Source organism: Podarcis filfolensis, assembly GCF_964270895.1.
Source record: "Podarcis filfolensis genome assembly, chromosome: 6".
Classification (NCBI taxonomy): Eukaryota; Metazoa; Chordata; class Lepidosauria; order Squamata; family Lacertidae; genus Podarcis; species Podarcis filfolensis.
The window spans coordinates 39,601,580-39,621,889 of record NC_139609.1 but is presented as its reverse complement, the minus strand read 5'-3'; the positions used below and the strand labels follow the sequence as shown (position 1 = coordinate 39,621,889).

Below are 20,310 nucleotides of genomic sequence, written 5' to 3'. Positions count from 1 at the left end.
CGCTCCATAAGACACACACACATTTCCCCTTACTTTTTAGGAGGGAAAAAGTGAGTCTTATAGAGGAAAAAATACTAAGTAATAGGCCCCGCCTGCTAGCCGGCTCCCTAAAATATCACTGGTTTGCTCATTTCTATATATAGGTTGTCTACATTCTGCATGGACTGGTTGTGTGGCAACATGTGCAAATGGCTTTAGATACCTATTAGGTCCATAAATTACCATACAGCATATACTGAACACAAAAAACAGCAACAATTTGTTGTTGACAAAAGAACAGCTGGACATATAAAGGGCCCCATTACCTTCAGTAGCTTAGGGCCTCAGCAAACCTAAATTCGGCCCTGGCTGCCTCATGTTGCAACAGTGGCGGTTGGCCACGAGGAGCTCTCTGACTGAGGTGGCAGAGGGAGCTGAAAAAGGCTCAGAGGGCGAAAACGCAAATGTCCCACGGTGCCAACGGGGCGAAGCAAGGGAAAACGCCTGGTGCCCTTCCTCGAAGAAGGAGCGACCCCTGACCGAGAGGACGGTAGCCTGGCGCTGTGTGGAGGTGTCTGGCACTAAAACCCAATGCACCGAGTGAGAGGAGTGGGGTCGGCAGGAGAAGGAGCCTCTGGCTTTGCTTTGCCTCAGAGACAAGAAGCGGCGCTTGCCCTCCCAAGTGGGGAGGGAGGGGAGGCAACAGCTGCCCCCACAAGGTGTGCCTCAGCGCTCCTTGCTCCCCTGCCCCCTCTTCACTCCCTCTTTCATGTGCTCCCCTTTGTTGAGCTTTTTCAGGTAACATCTCCCCCCAAATTAAAGTTTTGGGGGATTTTTAAAGCAATTTTTGTTTTAAAATGGCCCTACTTGCCATATGTCTGGGTTTTCCAGACAGTCTGTCAATTTAGCAAAAATCCACCCGGATGCCATTTTTCAGCTCGATTCCCAGATGTGTCCGGGAAACTCTGGACATATGGCAGCCAGAGGGTGGATGCATTTAATATTATTTTAGGATTATATTCAAGAGCAGCAAGTCTTGCCTGAAGTCACTAGGTTTCCCACAAATATCTGGGTAATCCCTCAAAAGCTACCGTAATTGAAGGAAAAAATTGTTTCAGTACAATACAAAAATACAATACAAAAAATACAATACAATACAAAAAATAAAATACAATACAATACAAAAATTGGCATAAACAGTGAACTGGTATAGGTCTTGTATGTTTGGTGCCCTCTAGTGCCAGGTATCCATTATGAAAATTTGTGTATTGAATTTATTCAGTATAGAGCAGAGGCTCTTAGAAAACAATGAAGTGAACTTCAGTCCCCTTACCTCTAGGTACCTAAGGCCTGGTCAGTGTGGTGTGGCTTCCTTAATATCAGCCATGACCCAACAGATAAATAAATGAATAATATTACATTAATTCAATAAGGAAGAGTGGCTCATACGCCACATCCCACAAACGTTGTTGTTGTTGTTGTTGTGTTAGGATGTGGGTGATGCTGTGGTCTAAACCACTGAACCTCTTGGGCTTGCCAATCAGAAGGTCAGCAGTTCGAATCCGTGCAACAGGGCAAGCTCCCATTTATCTGTCTCAGCTCCTGCCAACCTAGCAGTTCAAAAGCACGCCAGTGCAAGTAGATAAATAGGTACCACTGTGGCAGGAAGGTAAACAGCATTTCAAGGCTCTGTGGTTTCTGTCACGGTACTCTGTGCACCACTAGTGGTTTAGTCATGCTGGCCACATGACCCAGAAAGCTGTAAATGGACCAACACTGACTCCCTCGGACTGAAAAGCGAGATGAGCACCGCAACCCCATAGTCGCCTTTGACTAGATTTAACCATCCAGGGGTCCTTTACATTATTTATTAGTATTATTATCAATCATCATCATCATCTGGCACTTTTAGCTATCTCAGATGCTATTCACAGTGTGATATAAAAAATTGCCCATATTTTCCCTCAGGTTGTGAAAATTAAACTGTTTAAAAGCAAAATATGTGTGTCACTTTCAAGTTCTCGCTGACCGCCATACTGCCTCTTGAAGAGATCTATTGCAAAACACACTTGTGCCTCAGACACTGCCCAGGCCTCAAACCTTGTAGTGTTCTATATCTGTGAAGGCCTTATTGTTAGGCAGTGCTGGCTTTTACTACAAAGCCATCTGTGAGGGTGCTGAACTTGGTGCAGGCTAAGAAAAGCTATCGGGTTTTGCCCGTAATGAGCATCCATTAAAAACTCTTACCAAAAAATGGGGGCAGGGGAGTGCTTACTCTGATCTGCTTCTAGACATGCCCAGCAAAAGGAAGCATGTTTTGAGTTATTTAGGGCAAGAACCCTAAAGCATGCTGTTGTGCGCACCAGAGAGGAGGCAGGGATGCCTTAGCCCAATGCACATTACCTGTTTGGCATTTCTACACCCAAAACACACCTTCCTGCCAAACTCTGCTTCATTAGGCTGCCTTCTGCACATATGCTGTCATCAGTGCTATTATTCTAGAAAAATAGCCTCGGTCCAGTACCTGAAGGGGCGTTTCCACCTCCATTATTCTGCCCAGACACTGAGGTCCAGCGCCGAGGGCCTTCTGGCGGATCCCTCACTGCAAGAAGCCAAGTTACAGGGAACCAGGCAGAGGGCCTTCTCGGTAGTGGCACCCGCCTTGTGGAACGGCCTCCCACCAGATGTCAAAGAGAAAAATAACTACCAAACTTTTAGAAGACATCTAAAGGCAGCCCTGTTTAGGGAAGCTTTTAATGTTTAATAGGTTATTGTATTTTAGTGTTTGTTGGAAGCCGCCCAGAGTGGCTGGGGAAACCCAGCCAGATGGGCGGGGTATAATAAATTATTATTATTATTATTATTATTATTATTATTATTATTATTATTATTAAAAGAGGTGCCGGAACTCACCATGAGCGTCTCCCTTGTTCTCTTACAATGGCAATGGTGCACAGAACTGAGAGGTGCCGCCAGAACTGAGTTCCGGAGAGTTCCGGCTGGAAAAAAGCCGTGTCTGTGATCCACACATGCACAATGGCTGTCTCAAATTTACACACCTCAGCTTAACTGCGCAGTAAATGTGGCTTACGTTTTCCTTTCTGATTGAAGCTTCTTTGAGGGGAAACGCATCAAGAAGCCGTGAAACTACAAGGCAGCTCTGAAACACTGAGTAATGTCATGGGTACATGGCTTTGAAAGCCAGCAGTGGGAGCATACTTGACCCAAAGTAAATGGCAAAGTGTACATAGACAGAGACTAACAGAAAAGCAAGGGCATTCTTGGTAATGGTGCCCTTGTGAAACGCTCTACCAAGGAGAACAATCAATTCCTCTTGCCCTTTAGGAAATGTGTTTGCGGTTGGCTGCTGAGCTGGAGTGGTGTTTTTTTTACGGAGTGTCAGTTGGCCTCTGTATGAGTTGTATGGATAGCAATTGCTAGGTTTTAGTGCCTGGGAAAAGTGGTTCTTGATTACTTTATATTGAATTACTTTTACTGAAAATTGCTTGAACAGTGCTGCAAGAACCTACTGGCATATTTTATTTTAACAAGTATATTCCGCTTTTTGCCATGAAGGTCTCAAAGCGGCTTACACAACTATATCTATTTACCAAATAAATAAAATGTACTAACTGGATTGAGAAATCTGGAAGGTGCTATGAATAAATACTAAATCAGACTGGTACTGCCTGACAGTCAAAGGTATGCATTTGGGTGCATAAACCTTATCCATAATTGAACATAATTTCAACATAATTGTGGATAGCAGGTTTTTGTCAGTTGGAATAATAAGATGTTGTTTTCCCAGGCCATTTAACCAGATGTGTGAACAGAAAGGAATTCAACAAATGTCGGATTCCAGCAGAGTGCCAGCTAAAATTTAGCGAGAATGTTCTTTCAAAACAATCCTCCTGTAAGACGGAGGAATTGCATTTTCTGTTGTCAAACATTGATTGGTGTTTTGTTCGTTCTTGTTCTCTTCATTGAATTCCATGCTTAGCAAATGGCTGTGGAAAGTTGATGTGTGTGGGGGCTTTTATGTGAGACACTGAACTGAAACATGAACCAAAAGTTCTAGTTTGGACCTTTAAATTTTAAACCCCAAATATAGTTTGGAACCAGGCTACCAGGAGAACCACTCAACACAAACCTGCCTGGGAACATAAGAACATAAGGGCCTGCTGTATCAGGCCAATGGCTCATCTAGTCCAGCATCCATTCCTCACAGTGGCCATCCAGATGCTTGTGCAAAACCCGCAAGCAGGACCTAAAAACTTTTCCCTCCTGTGGTTTCCAGAAACTGGTATTCAGAAACATATTGCCACCAGCCACGGAAACACAGCATCTGTTTCAGAGACAGCCCATGCACAGGAGACGGGGCCTTTTCAGTGGTGGCCTCTGAGGTACAGAACTTCCTCTCCACTGAAGGGTATGCAGTCCCACTTTTAGCTAGTTTTTAAAACTTACTTATTTTGGATTGCTTTAAATTATATTTCCTACATTTCCATAAGGTTTAAGGTGATTAAGCTGTTCTATGCTGCTGTTTTGTTTTTTTGAACTAACTTTTTTATTTTATTTTTAAAGGAGGCAGCTGCCTTTATTAGGAAAATAGGAAGCTGACATACGGAGTCAGCTCATTTCCCCACCTAGCCAAGTATTGTCTACCCTGGTTGAAGATGCTTGCACCCCAGTATGGTTCCCCTTTATCACATACACAGCACAGCAGGACAATGACCCCCCCCAAAAAAAAACCAGCATACAAATCAATATGGCTAACCGGACCCAACCACCTACCCCCCCCCCACTTACAGACAAGTCACACTGCAGTCACTGCCAACCAAGCTCAGGACCCACTAATCTCTCACAGTAGCAGCAAAAATAAATATATGAACAAAGGACCTGCCTGTGTGAAGCTGACACAAACCCCTACACTAACACTAGGCAACACAACAACAACAAACAATACCCCCATCTCTCTCCCCACAACTGCAAGATATCTATGACAAAAGTATCTCTCACTAAACGTAAATGAACTGTGAAAAAGACTCTATGAATGGAAAGTGGACACAATAGATGTACCTTTCCCTGTTTATCTGTTTTGTAGCACACACAAAAAACCCTTAATAATTTTTTTTAAAAAAGAAACAGAATTGTAGAGCTGGAAGGTACCACAAGGCTCATCTAGTCTAACCTTCTGCAATGCAGGAGTTCTCCAGGGTTTCAAACAGAAAGCTTTCCTGCCCTACCCTACCCTGCCCTGCCCCATAGATATGCTGGGGATTAAACCTAGGATCATTTTGCATGAAAATTTTGCTGTTCTCTTATAATGTTTGGTATTTTTTTGTTTGGCAATATATTTTGTGATCATATAAGTAACATTGTAAGGGCTATGCCTAAAGAGGCTGCATATAACTGTATAGATAGAAATCCATATCCTGTTAAGACTGCAATCCTAGAATGAATTTGTGGGAGTAAGTCTCTTTGAATCTAATGGGGCTCCTTTTTAGTAGACCAGCATAGGCTTGCACTGTAATAACCTTTTAGCCCTGTGTCTCATTCTTCAGAAATTTCAGTAGGTGGAGCAATTGACAACATTTTACACAACAATCACCATTTAGTACAGGCAAGCCACACAAAGCAATTGCATACAAAAAGCATCCACTGCCTGGTGAATTAAATGGATAAACTGAAATAGTTTTTCTTCTTCTTGGACTAGTGTTTTCTAGTCAAATTGTATGAAGACTGCAAATGCTTACCAAAATAAAACAATGCCACCCTGGGGTTTTCTTCACCCTCTAATTTGATGAAGGGTTTTGGTGGACTTGAAAGCTTGCACACTTCTTTTGTGTGCAATTTGATAGGCCTAATGCAGATTTTGGACTTTTTATTATTGGCCAACACAACTACCTTTGCTTTTTACGAAAGCAAGTTCAATAAAAATAAGCATTCACCCCTTTTGCCTGGCTCATTCTGTTGACAAAGACCAAAGCACCAAGTTTTAGCTTATTAAAGTGTCAATAACGCTTTAGTTTAGTAACCAAATTGCACATCTACATGACACTATTTGTGGAGATTGGATGTTCTTTTTCAGGATTATGAACTATGAAGATTAAGAACCCCTGGCCTACCTGGCAGCAAGTCCAACGTCCAAAGGTTCGGAAACACAGTCCAGGGTCAATCCAAGTAGCCAAGTCTGAAGCACAGCAGTCAGGATAAAGCCCAGAGTTAAACCCAAAGCACAGTCCCAAGCCAATGTCTATCAACAGGGACAGTAGAGCAAACACAGCACCTCAGCTTTGCTTCCCTCTTTGTATGCTGATTGCAGCATCTGTGTTTGATGAGGCTTGTGACCTTCACCTGTTCTAAGTCTACTCAAGCTGAGGAATCACATAGCGAGCCCCACCTGGCCAGCTAGGCTGCACCAGCCTCCTAGAGAGTCTTTTCTGCTGCTCCCTTATGCTTCAGAGTCTGCCTTGTTTGTGGAGATAGGGGCCCTTCTGGCTCTGGTGATGGGTCTTGCTGCTCTTGTTCCTGTGCATTGACCTCTGTCCCCTCACCATCGTCTGTCACCCTGTGAGTACTTCCTTCCCAAACCATCTGGAATAGCTCAGTCAGTAGAGCATAAGACTCTTAATCTCAGGCTTGTGGGTTCAAGTCCCATGTAGGGTAAAAGATCCCTGCATTGCAGGGCATTGGACTAGATGATCCTCATGCTCCCTTCCAACTCTACAATTCTATGATTTTCCCATCGTCTGCTTCCCAGTCCTGGCTACACCCCTCCCAAAAAAACAGCTACAGGGGATGGAATTTTGTTGTGAAAATTCTGTGTCGGTATTCACAACAGCACAATTCAGAAGTAGCTAAGTGAATAGGTCCAAATGGTTTCAATGGATCTCAGTCTCATCTGATTTTTTCTCAATTGTCCTCATAGAGTATATCAGCCAACCTTGGGTGGTGCAGAGTCTCTACATTATATATGTAATGCTTGGGAACAATCAACTCATAACTCCTCAATGTGGTTAGGCTACTTCCGCAATAGTTATTGTTTTGCTCCGAATCAGTTTATTAATGAAAAGGGGGGACCCTTTGGAAATGTGTTTTAGCTGCATGATGTGTTGTCAAAGTACATGTTCAGTTTTCACTTTTGAGGACTTCCCCTTCCCTCTTGCACAGTGGACAGCTTTATTCTTCTTCAACAATTGAGATGATGATGTCAGCTGCAGACTTAGATTTTTTAAAAACAAAACCCTGCTGACTAAATATATTTCTGCGCTGTAAGCCAATAAACATTGATTTCTGCAGATGGGAGAAGCCAAGAGATATTAAATGATAACATTTTGTTCGTGATTCTGTGATAGGACCTGGAGAGATTTATAATTATTACCTCTCTGTCTCACTATTATCTTATTTAAGACCCCAGTGTGTGGTGTGGTTGCCAGGCAGTATCCACCATCCTGAGATATTTTCATCATTGCTATTGACCTCTTTAGATCTTGAAAAACATTAATAACCTCCTTTTTCCTGGATGGCCTCATGATCTTGGCATGTACCCTGACTTTGGTATGCACCTTATATTATATACATTCAGGTGCCGATTAGAGGCAGTCGTTGCTCCACTTTTTATTATAAGATGAGGCTTGCTTCCACATGCATGAAAATTATTTGATGTGTAAGTTCAGGAAGAGGACCCGTAGCACAGTGCCAGAGCAAAGTACTTGGTTTCTTGCCAAGGTTCAATCCTTGGTGGCGATGGCACGATCTGCCAATTTCGGTTCTCTCAGTTTCTCAATCTTAAATTCAGTTTTCCACATTTCTACTTCAGTTTCCAAAGCATTTTGATAAAAAAAAAAATCCTCAGCATTTTAGTGCTAATTTCTCCTGATAAACACATTTCTGAATGCAGTTTTGACTAATGTGCACATTTTTGCAAGCATCGTCTCCTAATGTATTGCATTGTTGTATGTTATTATCACTAATGTAAAAAAAAATTATGCACATGCATCCCTAGTACATTGTATGCATTCCTGTAAACACCGTTTGGCTGGGAAACTGCATCAGAAAATTTGGATAAGTACAAATTTCAAAGGTTGGCTGTGCAAGTTTGACAGATTTGGCTTTAAATGCAAACTGAATGGAATTACTCCCCCTTCACTAGTATGTAGCTGAGCCACAGGATGGAAGACCTTGGCAACCTGCTTAAAGGAAGTGGAGGCCAGGGGTGGGCAATCATTTTTTTTCTTCTGTCAAGAGCCATGCGTCCTTGGTGGTAATCTATCAGAGACAGCCTGTTAGTGGTGGGTGGAGCCAGACCTGAAAGTGGGTGTGCCCTCTCTCTCTCTCTCTCTCTCTCTCTCTCTCTCTCTCCCCCCAGCAAAATGCCAAGGTAGGGTCAGATCACTCTTGCTGGGGGTCTGAACTGATTCTTCGTAGAGGATTTTTGAAATTAGCCCGAGTCATATGAAATTAGGCTGAGGGCCACAACATGCCCACCTCTAGTGTAGGCCTTGCTATGATGGATGAAACGATGGTCTGCCTCAAGATAAGGGAGCTTTGTATGTCCATGTGATGTCACGTCACCTGGTCACTAAGCGCTTGATGACTTATCAAGTCATCATGTATGAATTGTCTCCAGTTGAAGACACCGTGTTTGTGGTGATGTGATGTGCTGCACAGGACCTGCTTGTGGTAGTATAGCTTTAGGAGGTTCACACACAGACACATGCCATCTGCCACTTGATATGGAAAGTGGAAAGAAGTTCACTTTATAATCTAGAATATCTGTGTGTTTTCTGTCTGTTTGTGGATGCCAAGACACTCATTAATGTGATATGTCCCTACAAAAAGAGCTGGTTAAATTGTGAACTGAAGTAGAAAAAAACCACCAGATGCTGTATCGTCCTATTCTGTCAATGGGCCTTGACGCACAAAGCCACTGGCAAGGATTGCGGCTTGAGCATTGCAGTTACTTAGGTGGTGCTAGAAAGTTGTTTCTCCTCCCCTGTCATTTTTGCTGTTATTTCCTGAGTGGAAAGAATGCTGCTGTTATGCTTTAAAATACACTGGGAAGAGAAGGGGCCAGTTTCTGTTGTTTATTTTTAAGTCAGAGGCCCTGCCATTCTTGCCTTTTCCGTGGAGTCTAAGACTCAGGGAGACCGCACAGTAAGCCGTGGATTGGACGTTTGCATTCTTGGCATATCTTTGAGTTTATATCATGACAGCTTGCTGGAGGAGAGCTCTTCCATTTCAGTCTGCCCTGCTTGCTTTTAAGGAGGGCGTCTGGTGCTTCCACCCCTAACCCCTTTCAGCAAAGCAGATAGGGGGACCTTCTGGACAATGTGGCTGAAATGTGTTCTGTTGATCTCAGGGCTGTTTCACATGAGACATTTTGTACTCAGTTTTAGGATATCCAAGAATGCATACATGTTGTGTCAGCTACGAAGTGTGCATGTATAAATGAAAGGTTTTCCTTTCAAAATATTGGCAAGTGATAAGCTGCTTGTGGTGATTTTGAAGTGAAGTAGAGCAGCCCATAGCTATGACCTTGGCTGCATACACACCATACACCCAATCCTGCAAGAATACTGGGAAATGTAGTTTTCCCCCTCACTGAGTTACAGTTCCTATCACTCTTGACAAACTACTTTCCCCATTACAGTGGTACCTCAGGTTAAGTACTTAATTCGTTCAAGAGGTCCGTATTTAACCTGAAACTGTTCTTAACCTGAAGCACCACTTTAGCTAATGGGGCCTCCCGCTGCTGCCGCGCCGCCAGAGCACGATTTCTGTTTTCATCCTGAAGCAAAGTTTTAACCTGAAGCAGTATTTCTGGGTACAGTGGTACCTCGGGTTACAGACGCTTCAGGTTACAGACGCTTCAGGTTACAGACTCCGCTAACCCGGAAGTAGTACCTCAGGTTAAGAACTTTACCTCAGGATGAGAACAGAAATCGCGTGGTGGCAGCAGCGGGAGGCCCCATTAGCTAAAGTGGTACCTCAGGTTAAGAACAGTTTCAGGTTAAGAACGGACCTCCAGAACGAATTAAGTTCTTAACCCGGGGTACCACTGTATTCTTTTGTGGGAGGGGCGGTAAATATGCTTTATATTTATGGTGTACACTCATCCTGGATACATATAATACGTATAACTTTCCTTCCTAAAAGGGGGAAAAAAATACGCAAGACAGTACATTATATCTCTGTGTAGGGTGTGTGTGTGTGTGTACACAAACAACACACACACCATACAATTTTAAAGTCTAAGAAAAAACCGTTTTAATTACCAGAACATTGCAGATGATGAGAGGTACATTTTATTACCTTCTTTCTGTGCTTTTTCCAATAAACACTCTCTTCCACAAAAGGAGGTATTGACAGACTTTGGGTGAAGGAGCAGGGCTTTTTTCAGCCGGAACTCAGTTCCGGCACCTCTCAGGTGGGTGCCATTGCCATTATAAGAGAACAAGGGAGCCATTCTTGGTGAGTTCCAGCACCTCTTTTTTCTAGAAAAATAGCACTGTGCAGGAGTACAAAGAGTATTTAGAAAAGCACCTTGAGGGAGGCATACATCCCCTCTCATGAAAGCAGACCAAGGAGCCCAGTTGCCACAAAATGCTGATTGGCTGTTGGAGGTAGAGGTGTGTGTGTGTGTGTGTGTGTGTGCTGGGGGAGAGATGCAAAATCACAATGGGGGGGGGGGATGGAACAGAGTACTTGGGAAAAGGGCAAGTTCCAGTTAACAAGCCGTAACAGGAACACTTCACAGTGCAACATTTTGTTGCAAGTACTACCTGTTTTGCGACCAGTGCAGCGCCAGAGATCTGCACATAAACAGAACTGAATGTTCCTATTTCAGTACTTACTATACAGATGTGCATCTGGGTGGATATAATATATATCCATTGCTTTGAATGGAAGGCTCTGTCAGCATCCTGTTTAAATGCGCCTACCTACCAACCATCTACATTCTTGTGCAACTAGTCACCTATTTGTCTCTGTACATGGTTTTGTTATTGGATCAAGGTATTTGCTATCTGTCACAGTTATGATTCTGTAACATTTAGATTTCATGGTAGAATTCTGAGGGTCATCTGGTCCAATCTCAACTAAGAGCATCCATGACAGAGGGCCACCCAACCTTTGCTTGAAAACCTCCAAGGAAGGAGAGTCCACCACCTCCCATGGACTCTCTCCCACTATCAAACAGCTCTGTCAGAAAGTTCTTCCTGACGTCTAGTTGAAGCCCCCTTTCTTGTAACTTTGGTTCAAATCCTACTCTCCGGAACAGGAGAAGACAAGCTTGCTCCATCTTTCATGTTACATCCCTTTAGATATTTGTAGCATGGAACAGATGTATAAATTAATGTGTAATTTTGACAGTGTGACTATTTAATCCACAGTACGTAATGTTGTTGCTGAGCCATTTGAACTGGTGGAGGCTATGTGATGAGCAAGTCATCATAAAGATGATTTAAAACTGATAAATTACTTCTGCTCCTCACTGCACAGAGAAGTTAATCTACAGGACTGATGGGCCTATAAATAACCTTCAATGAGCTCCTTCCCATTCAGTGTCTAAATTGTTGTTGCTATACAGCTCAGTATTAAACTATATTTCTTTAGAAATCAACAGCCTTCTTTCTGAACTTGCCAAACTTGAGTGTTTACACTGTCTTAAGACAATAACCAGGATTTTAGACAGTTCTTTTCAGTTCTTTTCAAACATTAAATCAAACTAAGTAAACGATGTGTAGAAAAATACTTTAGGTTAGCACTTCTCTAGACAACAAAAGGCTAAATAGTATCTCTGAAGTGCAAATAAAAACTGCAGATGTAAGATCAATATAAAGAATTCTAGCATCTCCAATTGACATCCGCAGAGTTCCCTTGTTCTCTTGGAATGGCACTGGTGCCCACCTGAGAGGTGCCAGAACTGAGTTCCTGTGAGTTGCCCCTGAAAAAGCCCTGGTTACAATATTAGGTTGTGCTACAATATTAGGCTTACATAATGCAAAATTGAAGGAGGTCATTCAGATGTTGTTAATCATCATATTGTAGACTGTATAATTTTATATGGATGCAAATGCTATAATTCTATTTGCTGCCCACAGGCATTTCAGAGTATAATAAGTAACCAAGATGGCAAGAAGTATATTTTAAATACTTTTACTAATTGCTTCCTGAAAATATCTGAAAACAAGCAAATGTTACATTTTTCACATGGGCACAACACGGAATTCACTTCTAGATTCAGGTTTTAGAACACTAAAGTAAAATTTGAAAGCTTGCATTAGATGTCCCTTAGCTTGTGAAATGCAAACATTAAGATATGATTTTAGAATTCTAGCACTCGAACAAGTACAGGCACATTCACAGAGGGGCCAGTAATGGATAACTTTCTATTGCAACATGAAGCTTGTTGTTTTTTACATTAAACATGTGTATAACCACAGGGTCTCGGTGAGAGACTAGGTTTTAATGCTTTTGTTTTCGGGAATCGGTCCTGTTGGTTTTTTAAAAATAGAATTGTGCCTGGTGGGTACATTTTAGGTTCGTAGGCCTTTGCAGAATTAATATTTATGGCAATCACACTATATTTAGCTATCATATATAGGGATGCAATCAGATGGATTCCTTATATTTAAATCTGAATTTATTTTTCTCCCTTTAGTGACTCCAGAGAAATTGCATCAGGAGTTCGCTATCAGCGGGTTTTGACAGAGGAATTTGGCTACTATTCACAAGTAAGGCATTTGTGGTTGGTGGACTGTAAACAGATTACCGTATATTCATCTGCAAGCAAGGAATTTATTTATCTGAATAAAGTGGACGATAGTGTATTTTGAATTGTCCTTCACTTTTACTAACAGCCAATTTGGCTTTCCTTTTTTTTTTACCATTCCAGGGAAAATGGAAGACATTGCTAGAACTTGAACTTCCATTCCTTGAATGGAGCAAGGCTTTCCTGCTTCCGCCTTCTATCTGCAGTGAGTGACCTTGGGCTCCCTGAAAATCTGCTCTTGAAGGCTGGCAGGTGCATCTGGAACAGCATGGTAGGTTGCATAGGAGGGATTCAAAGCAGAGGGTGCAGGGAGATTGCAAAAAACCTGGGGACCCATCCTTGCATGAACAGAAGCAACTTCCACTCATATATCTACATCAGTAGAATCGAGCCATTGGCAGCATTCATCCATCATAACCAGAACAAATAGATGTTGTTTTTCTATTTTCATGTTTCCAGTAAATAAGGGTGAACCAAAATGGGCCAACGAACTGAGTTTCTACCAGGATTTAACAGTCCGATATGCTGTGCAAATTCATAGACTCCTGATCAACCTGGAACCAGGTTGATGTTGATGTTTCACCTTTGTGAAGTGAAGCCACCATTGGTCCATCCAGCTGACTGGTGGCATCTGTCCAGGGTTTCCAGCAGGAGTGTCTCCTGGCCTTAGCTGGAGAGGGGAGGGATTGAATCTGGCACCTTCTGCTTTCAAAGCATGTGAGCCGTGGTCTTTCCAAACGTGGCATTTTCAGCACTGTTTTGTTTTGTTTTTACATAGCATACATTTTCATTTATCTGACGGCATTATATAGTTTTATGAATTGTAGGTTTTAACCAACAAAGTTCTGCTCAGAATGGATCCCAGTTAGTCATGCCCACTAATTTCAGTGGGTCTACTCAGAGTACAACTGAAGCTCGATAAAACCCTATGCCTTTAATCAGACTCTGAGTAGAACCATTCACAAATTTGCCATTTGTGAATTTGAGAGGATCTTCGATTCTCTCTCTCTCTCATTTATTCATTATGAAATGGAATATCACTTTAGCTGCCTCTCTATCTCATTTCTTTTGCTTGACTGTGTTGGATCCTCATATGGTGTTTGTAGGCTATATCCAGCTTTGTGGGTCCCAGGTTTTGTGTGTGCCTCCTACAAGAAGCCCAGGCCTTGCTATTGATAATGGAATGTGAGGTGGAATGACCTCCTGTTGCTTTAATGATTACAACAGACTTGTGTGTCTGTGTGTGTTTTTCCTGGAGGACAGTAATGAAAGGAATGCTCAGTTTGAGCCCTTAAAAAAAGGGCAAGGCATGAAGTCCTGTTTTCTTGAGGGTATTTGGGAGTTGTGCAACTGATGTCTTATGTGAAGAGTCAAATATTTTTGCCCCTGAGCAACAGAATCAACTGCAACCATTAGCTCCATACTTGGTGCTGAAACAAGTATTTTTTGTGGGATCACTTCCGACTGAAGGTGTGGAGGAAAGTGAAGAAAGAAGAGGTAAATAAGGAGCAGGGTGGTGCAGATGGAAAAGTCCATTCAGTTGTCAAGAGCATTTAAATTTTCTTACAAGTTCTTTGTAGAGATTGTGTGACTAATGGAAGCCCGTTTTATTTTTAATGAGGGCTTTTTAATAAGAGTCTTAATTTTTTTTAAGCATCTCTTCACTCTGCTTTGGTCACCATTATTTTACCTCAGAATGCACCGCATATAAGTTTATTTCGACAGCTCAGCTGGATTCTCAAATTGCTTTTGTGCTTGTTTCAGCCCTACAGAGCTGGACCATTAATTGATTACCTCTCAAAGCCCGTGACTGCTTTTATCAAACCTGGCATTACTTAACCATTTTATAAAGTTTCCCATCAATGCAATCACGACAGACTTACACAGATTTAAAAAGAGGCTCTGTCAACTTGTTATATGACTAATTTTAATAGTAATGTACAACAAAGTTCACATAAGTCTCATTCTATTTTTCCTGGAAGGTTACTATAAATGATAATGTCAGTTCATTTAAAGCATTGAAAGCTGGACGCAAAACAGTTTTAAAACCCCAAATTACTTTCAAGGTTCATTGCATATGGGAGCTCCTTTGCTGTGTTTGTGTGTGTGTGATCCACACTCAAACTGCTCAAATATGATGTGTCTCACTTTGCAGCATCCCCTCTCCATCCCATTGATGCTAAAAATAAATTTCTGCCTATTTTCTTACAGAAGCTGTGCCTTAACAGGTGCATGCATGCAGAATCGAACAAGTGTAGCTTTGTTGCATTTATGACTACCATGCCAAGAGAGCTTATGTCATGACAGAGAAAAATAGAGACCCTATTGTGAAAGTATTCATTTTTAAAGTGTCGGATAGAATTGCTAGGTACATGTCAAATCCCAGCATATGTAATACTGGTTGGGTTTGCAAGTAATGTCCTGCGATGAGAGTGAATGGTGCTAAGCCTTGGGGTTGCAAGTCTTCCCATCTCCCCTTTCACATGGCAGAGGATTCGCCACTTACAGTTTTATCCTAACCATTGTTCGTTGTGATGTTCAAACCTGGGAAACTATGATTTGTCAAGTATCAGATCTGTTAATAAGGCAACCTATACAGGTTATGGATTTGTCGAAAATATAGTTTGAAGACAAGCCACTCTCTGAAAGTATAGCTTCATTCTGAATTGCTTTCACTAAACATAGTATTAAAAAGCCTTTGCAGTTCTCTGGGTTTGAATGTCACAGGGAACAATGTTTCCTTTAAAATAAGAAGTAGCTCCTCTTCTGGTATGAGAGAGATGAGGGACAAGCACACAAAGCTGAGGTTGTGATTGCTACAACACATGCACGTAATGGGAAACCATAATTTCCCATTATATTTGGACCCAGCCACTGAGTACCATAAATGGCTTTGTTATAGGGCCAAATTACTCATGACGCAAGAGATCAATGATCAGGACCACTGCATTTTGTTTAATCATTCAAAACAGCCAATTTGATCAGGGAAATAGTGCTGAGGGAAGCTCTTCAGTGCTTCCTTTTTCTCCTCAGAGAAGCCCTAAAGCTTCCTGCACTTGCTATGACCACATCATGAAATTTTCTTTAGCTTTGCCCTAAAGAAATGTGTGCATGCACTGAGAGCTCTGTGACTTTCTTCTTTGCAGAAAAGAACCCTATGCTTCAACCCACACTGTTAATGTAACACACCTGATTTTCAAACATAGTTCATCATGCAGCAAAGAAGACTGCTATTTTACAGTTCCATTTATTTGCTTAAAATGATGGGACATTGCAAAACATTGCTCATAGCAGAGATAGCCCAAATAGTTAAGCAAGAGTGATCTGACATGCACGCACCCCAGTTTAACTAGTTTTCAGCATAACATTTGCAGGATAAATTTGAGGCAGAGAAGCTAAGCAGATGCATATTACAGCAAGTTAATGAGGATGAACTTTAAATTATCACTTTGACAAAGCTGCTGTTCAAAAGAGGAGGCTCCACTGGAAATGAGGAACTGGTTGCACCGTTTCTGGATTATGGAAGGTATTTTTGTTATTCATTGTGGTTGAGCAATGGGAATTTGAGGGAGATCTTCATATGTGTGCATTGTAGTGAGTTCTGGAAGGCTGCCAGAGCCCACAGAAGAACTCTGCCTACCCTGTGGGTGGAAGGTTACTCAATAAATGAAACAATATGGCAGATAAATTAGTACAACAGATTTCAATCTACCAAGTTTGGGATTTCCAGCATTTTAGCCTGATGAAACAGATGAGAACAGATGTTTGCCCAAAAGGCACCTTCCATATGAAGCCATAATCAGAAATAGCCCTGCAGAACCTAATTATGAAAATATCTTAAACAATAATAATTCTCATGAGGAAGTTTATGATCAAGTCATTTTGTTCTACATACTTAGCTTGGTAAAAAAATGAAAAAGCACACTGTATCTTAATTGTGCCCAAACTTCCAGTGAGAAATATACTTCAAAGCTTTCTCTTGGCTGGTTAATTCAAATTCAATTAAAAAAAATGTAAGAAAGCCATATATATGATAATTCCAAAGGGATAAAAAACAAGATGGTTGTGCTTTGTGAATATACAGGAAGTAATGTGTGTGTGTTTGGATCCAATACATTCAACTATTTCTGTAAATAATTAGCTATGACTTCTTGCATCAGAGCCATAGAAACCAAACACAACCAAGATATATATTGTACATAATCTAGCCAATCTATATTTGTAGCTGTATGCTGAGTAAATGTTGACTGCCTGTACTTATATAAATCAATAGTAATAAATAGCACAGTACAACTTACCAGTTAACTGAGACATGCGTTAAGATAGCTGGTTACAAACAACACTCATTATCTAAAGTTACTCCAAAAAAGTATTGCTTTACTGCTGTGCTTGTAGACAAACTGGAAACATCGTGTGCTTTAAGAGATATACACTGGACTTTCATTTGAAAAGCAATATCTGTTTTCACAGCCCAACCCAAAGATGTGGTACCAATGCCAAACCAACGACTATCAACTATACTTTAACTCTGTGTCTTAGTTTTGTTTCTTCTCAGTAATGTCTAGTTTTACCCTATATGTGATGCTGTCATGCTGTGTATTCTTCTTCTTTGTTTCAGAACATCTGCTATCCACAGTGGTGGGCGACAGGGAGAAACAGATAGGGCGGTGATGCAAGGTCACATATTGCATAAAATGAGACACTCCTGGAAAAGCATGGCGTAATGGCAACAGCACGGTTGGATCCAAAGTTCTGTAGATGAAGTTCTGCTCATGCAATGGGGATCTCTCGAGTCTCAACTCTCAAGTTCTGCTGCGGTTGGATCCAAGCCCTTTTGACAAACACATCCAAACTAAATGTCTCTTGTAATGACTGCTGAGGTACTAAGAACTGGTACAAACTTGTGCCCTTGTACTAGGATCAGGCCCAAACCATAGCCTTAGCCCTACTGCACTCTGAGTTGTCCCTGATGTGATGCTCTGATGCAGCAGGGGGAAAGGCTGGTACTTTCCTACAGAGCAGTCAATGGACTGTGCAGCAACAACAGGCTTAGAACAAAAATAAGTGAATCAGAGGAAGATTTACTGGGCAGGAAGGAAGACTTCCTAGTGTTACCTTATTCACAGGTACAGAGAATATATTTGAAGTTAGTGCAAGCTGACACAGCATCAGGCTATCAAGATATTTAAAGTATCTCAGAATTGCTCCATATTACTTGTACCTTCACTGAACCTGGGCAGCTTTGGTGTGGTGGTGATGTCATACCTGAAAGCACATTATCCTTTATGCCCTTGGTCTTCGAAAATGTAGAACTATGCCCAGGACCAACCTAGTTGCTTCCCTGTAGTTATTCAAGCTTTGAGAAACAAAAAAAGATAAGCTCAAAGCTGAAGAAGAAACAAGACAACTTGACTTGTGGAAGTAATTACTATTAAGAAAAGGCAATGAAATAATCTAACCATTATTTGTGCCACTGGTCAGAGGTTAAGGCTATAAAAGCAGGTTTAAGGGAGTGACTCATTCATTAGAAATGTATGCAAATAGCTGACATAGTTCCGCCTTTCCGTAAGTGGAGAAATCAGCAGTTATCAACTATGATCATGGGCATATAAATTGGTTACAGAGCTGGGTAAAATAATGAGTCTTTTGTTATCGGTTTCCCATTCCATCACTTTATGTATTCAGAGGCCGACTGTGCTGTATGTGGCTCCGAAGGAACTCTGCAATTTCCGTGTGGGCAGATTTCAAAGCTATGGACAAAGCAGAATTACCAGCCTACATGAAGGAGAGAAAAAACGGAGATTATTATTATGCCAGCACTCTACGTTTAGACTTAACGTATTTTTCCGTGTATTAGACAAAGTTTTTTGACTCAAAAATCATGTCAAAAAACTGGAGTCGTCTTATACATGGATAGTGGCATGGGGGGGGAGCTGCGGGTTGCCAGCCATCTGATTGGTGGGCGCGCAACTCCCCCCCCCCCCATGCATCAGTGGGAAGCGCGCGTTTCCTGCAATGGCGTGGAGTGGAAGCTGCCATGGGGGGAGCCGGTGCCCACTATGCCAACCCCCAGCAACGGCTCTGCTGGGGTGATGGCACGCGTGCAATTCCCCCTAAAAAAAGCTCAACAACTTTGGGCCACCTCCCCTCATTTTCTTTAAATTTAGTCCCCCAAAATAGGGGGCATCTTATACATGGGGGTGTCTTATACACAGAAAAATACGGTGAGTCTAAAGCGGTACATGCTGTTAAATAAAGAAGAAAAGAAACCACCATCCACATTTATAACAGAGCACCTTTTCCGAAGGAGCAAGGGCATTATTTTTTCTAAGCTGTGGCCTACACACTGCCCAGGCTTGCACCCAGAGAGGTCACTTTGGTGCTGCATTAGCAGCACAAGCAACGTGGAAAGCAGCAATTAAGATTTATCGCTCTCTGCAGCCACAGCAGGCGCTGTGATTCTCCAGTGGTTTGACTTCACCTCTAGAGGTGCACTCCATTGTCTCCTGAGACAGATGGATGCCAACAATGCAGTGGCGTAGCGTGGGGGGTGCAGGGGGTGCCGGCCACACCGGGCACAACATCTGGGGGTTAGGATTAGGGGGCGCAAATCCACGGGTTAGGGGGCGCAAATTACTTGCCTTGCCCCGGGTGCTGACAACCCATGCTACGCCACTGCAACAATGGCAGACTTTGACATAAAGACTCCCAGCCCATTGGGTGAGATTTCGTAGCAATTACGAATCAGCATCTTTCAATGGCAGCCTTCCGGATTAGGTATTTGAAGTATTGCAAACAATCACTTTTCGCTTTATTGACCCCACTTTTTGGCAGACAGAACACAAGACAAGTCTCAGTTTGCAGAAAACAAAAACCAAATACGAAAACCCCCAGGTCTTCTAACAGTACAGCAGAGTGAATTGCTCATTAACAGAGCAGGTCCTTTATAATAGTAAATTAGCACTAAATTTTATGTGGAATCAACACGATGTTGATGGTCTCCAGTTGCATCTGTGTACATGCAGTTAAAAGCTTATTATAAGTCACAGCCCTGCCTCAAGAGTTGTTTGGCTTGGAAATTCTGCTTAAATACCAGGCTGTTTCACTGTGAGGCAAAGCTTGATGGGACACATCTGGATCCAATTAATTATAGCATTTTCTCTAGTTTCTGCCAGCATAAGTAAACCTTTCTTCCTGTGATGTAAACTAAACAATGGAAAGAGATAAACTGCTGCAGATTTAGTCTACCTGGGGTACTTTTCATATGATTTGAATTCATGCCACATTAGATCAACTCAGGATAAGTTACCTAGAGATCAGCTTGGTATGTTTTGACTGACACTTCCCTAAGAAACTATTGGTCGGGTGAAGAACCTATGGCCAACTGGGCATGCTTGCTCAGGTCGATGGAAACTGCAGTCAACATCTGCAGGGACATAGGTTCCCCACCCCTGATCTAAACATTAAAAAGCCTAAATTCCCAGTTGGATTTTATTAACATGGCAGGGCAGCCACTCCCTGTAATACAGAAGGAAGTGAAAGCCAGACTTATT

The 20,310-nt window shown here is 42.0% G+C and overlaps 1 protein-coding gene and 1 long non-coding RNA gene across 7 annotated transcripts in view; one reads left to right on the top strand and one right to left on the bottom strand.

Moving 5' to 3' along the window:
- Positions 1-6,385: 6,385 nt before the first annotated feature.
- LOC310765805 lies at positions 6,386-16,144 on the top strand. Its single transcript, XR_014549812.1, has 3 exons — positions 6,386-6,552; positions 12,647-12,719; positions 12,881-16,144. It is a non-coding gene; the product is annotated as an uncharacterized lncRNA (long non-coding RNA).
- Positions 15,986-20,310, bottom strand: part of KANK4 (KN motif and ankyrin repeat domains 4) — a 64,566-nt gene continuing 60,241 nt past the window's right edge. For all 6 annotated transcript variants that reach the window (XM_083621254.1, XM_083621257.1, XM_083621252.1 and 3 more), the window contains one exon: positions 15,986-18,532. In XM_083621254.1, coding sequence (XP_083477380.1) covers positions 18,431-18,532 — 102 coding nt within the window. In that variant the 3' untranslated portion in view covers positions 15,986-18,430. The remainder of the gene's footprint in view (positions 18,533-20,310) is intronic.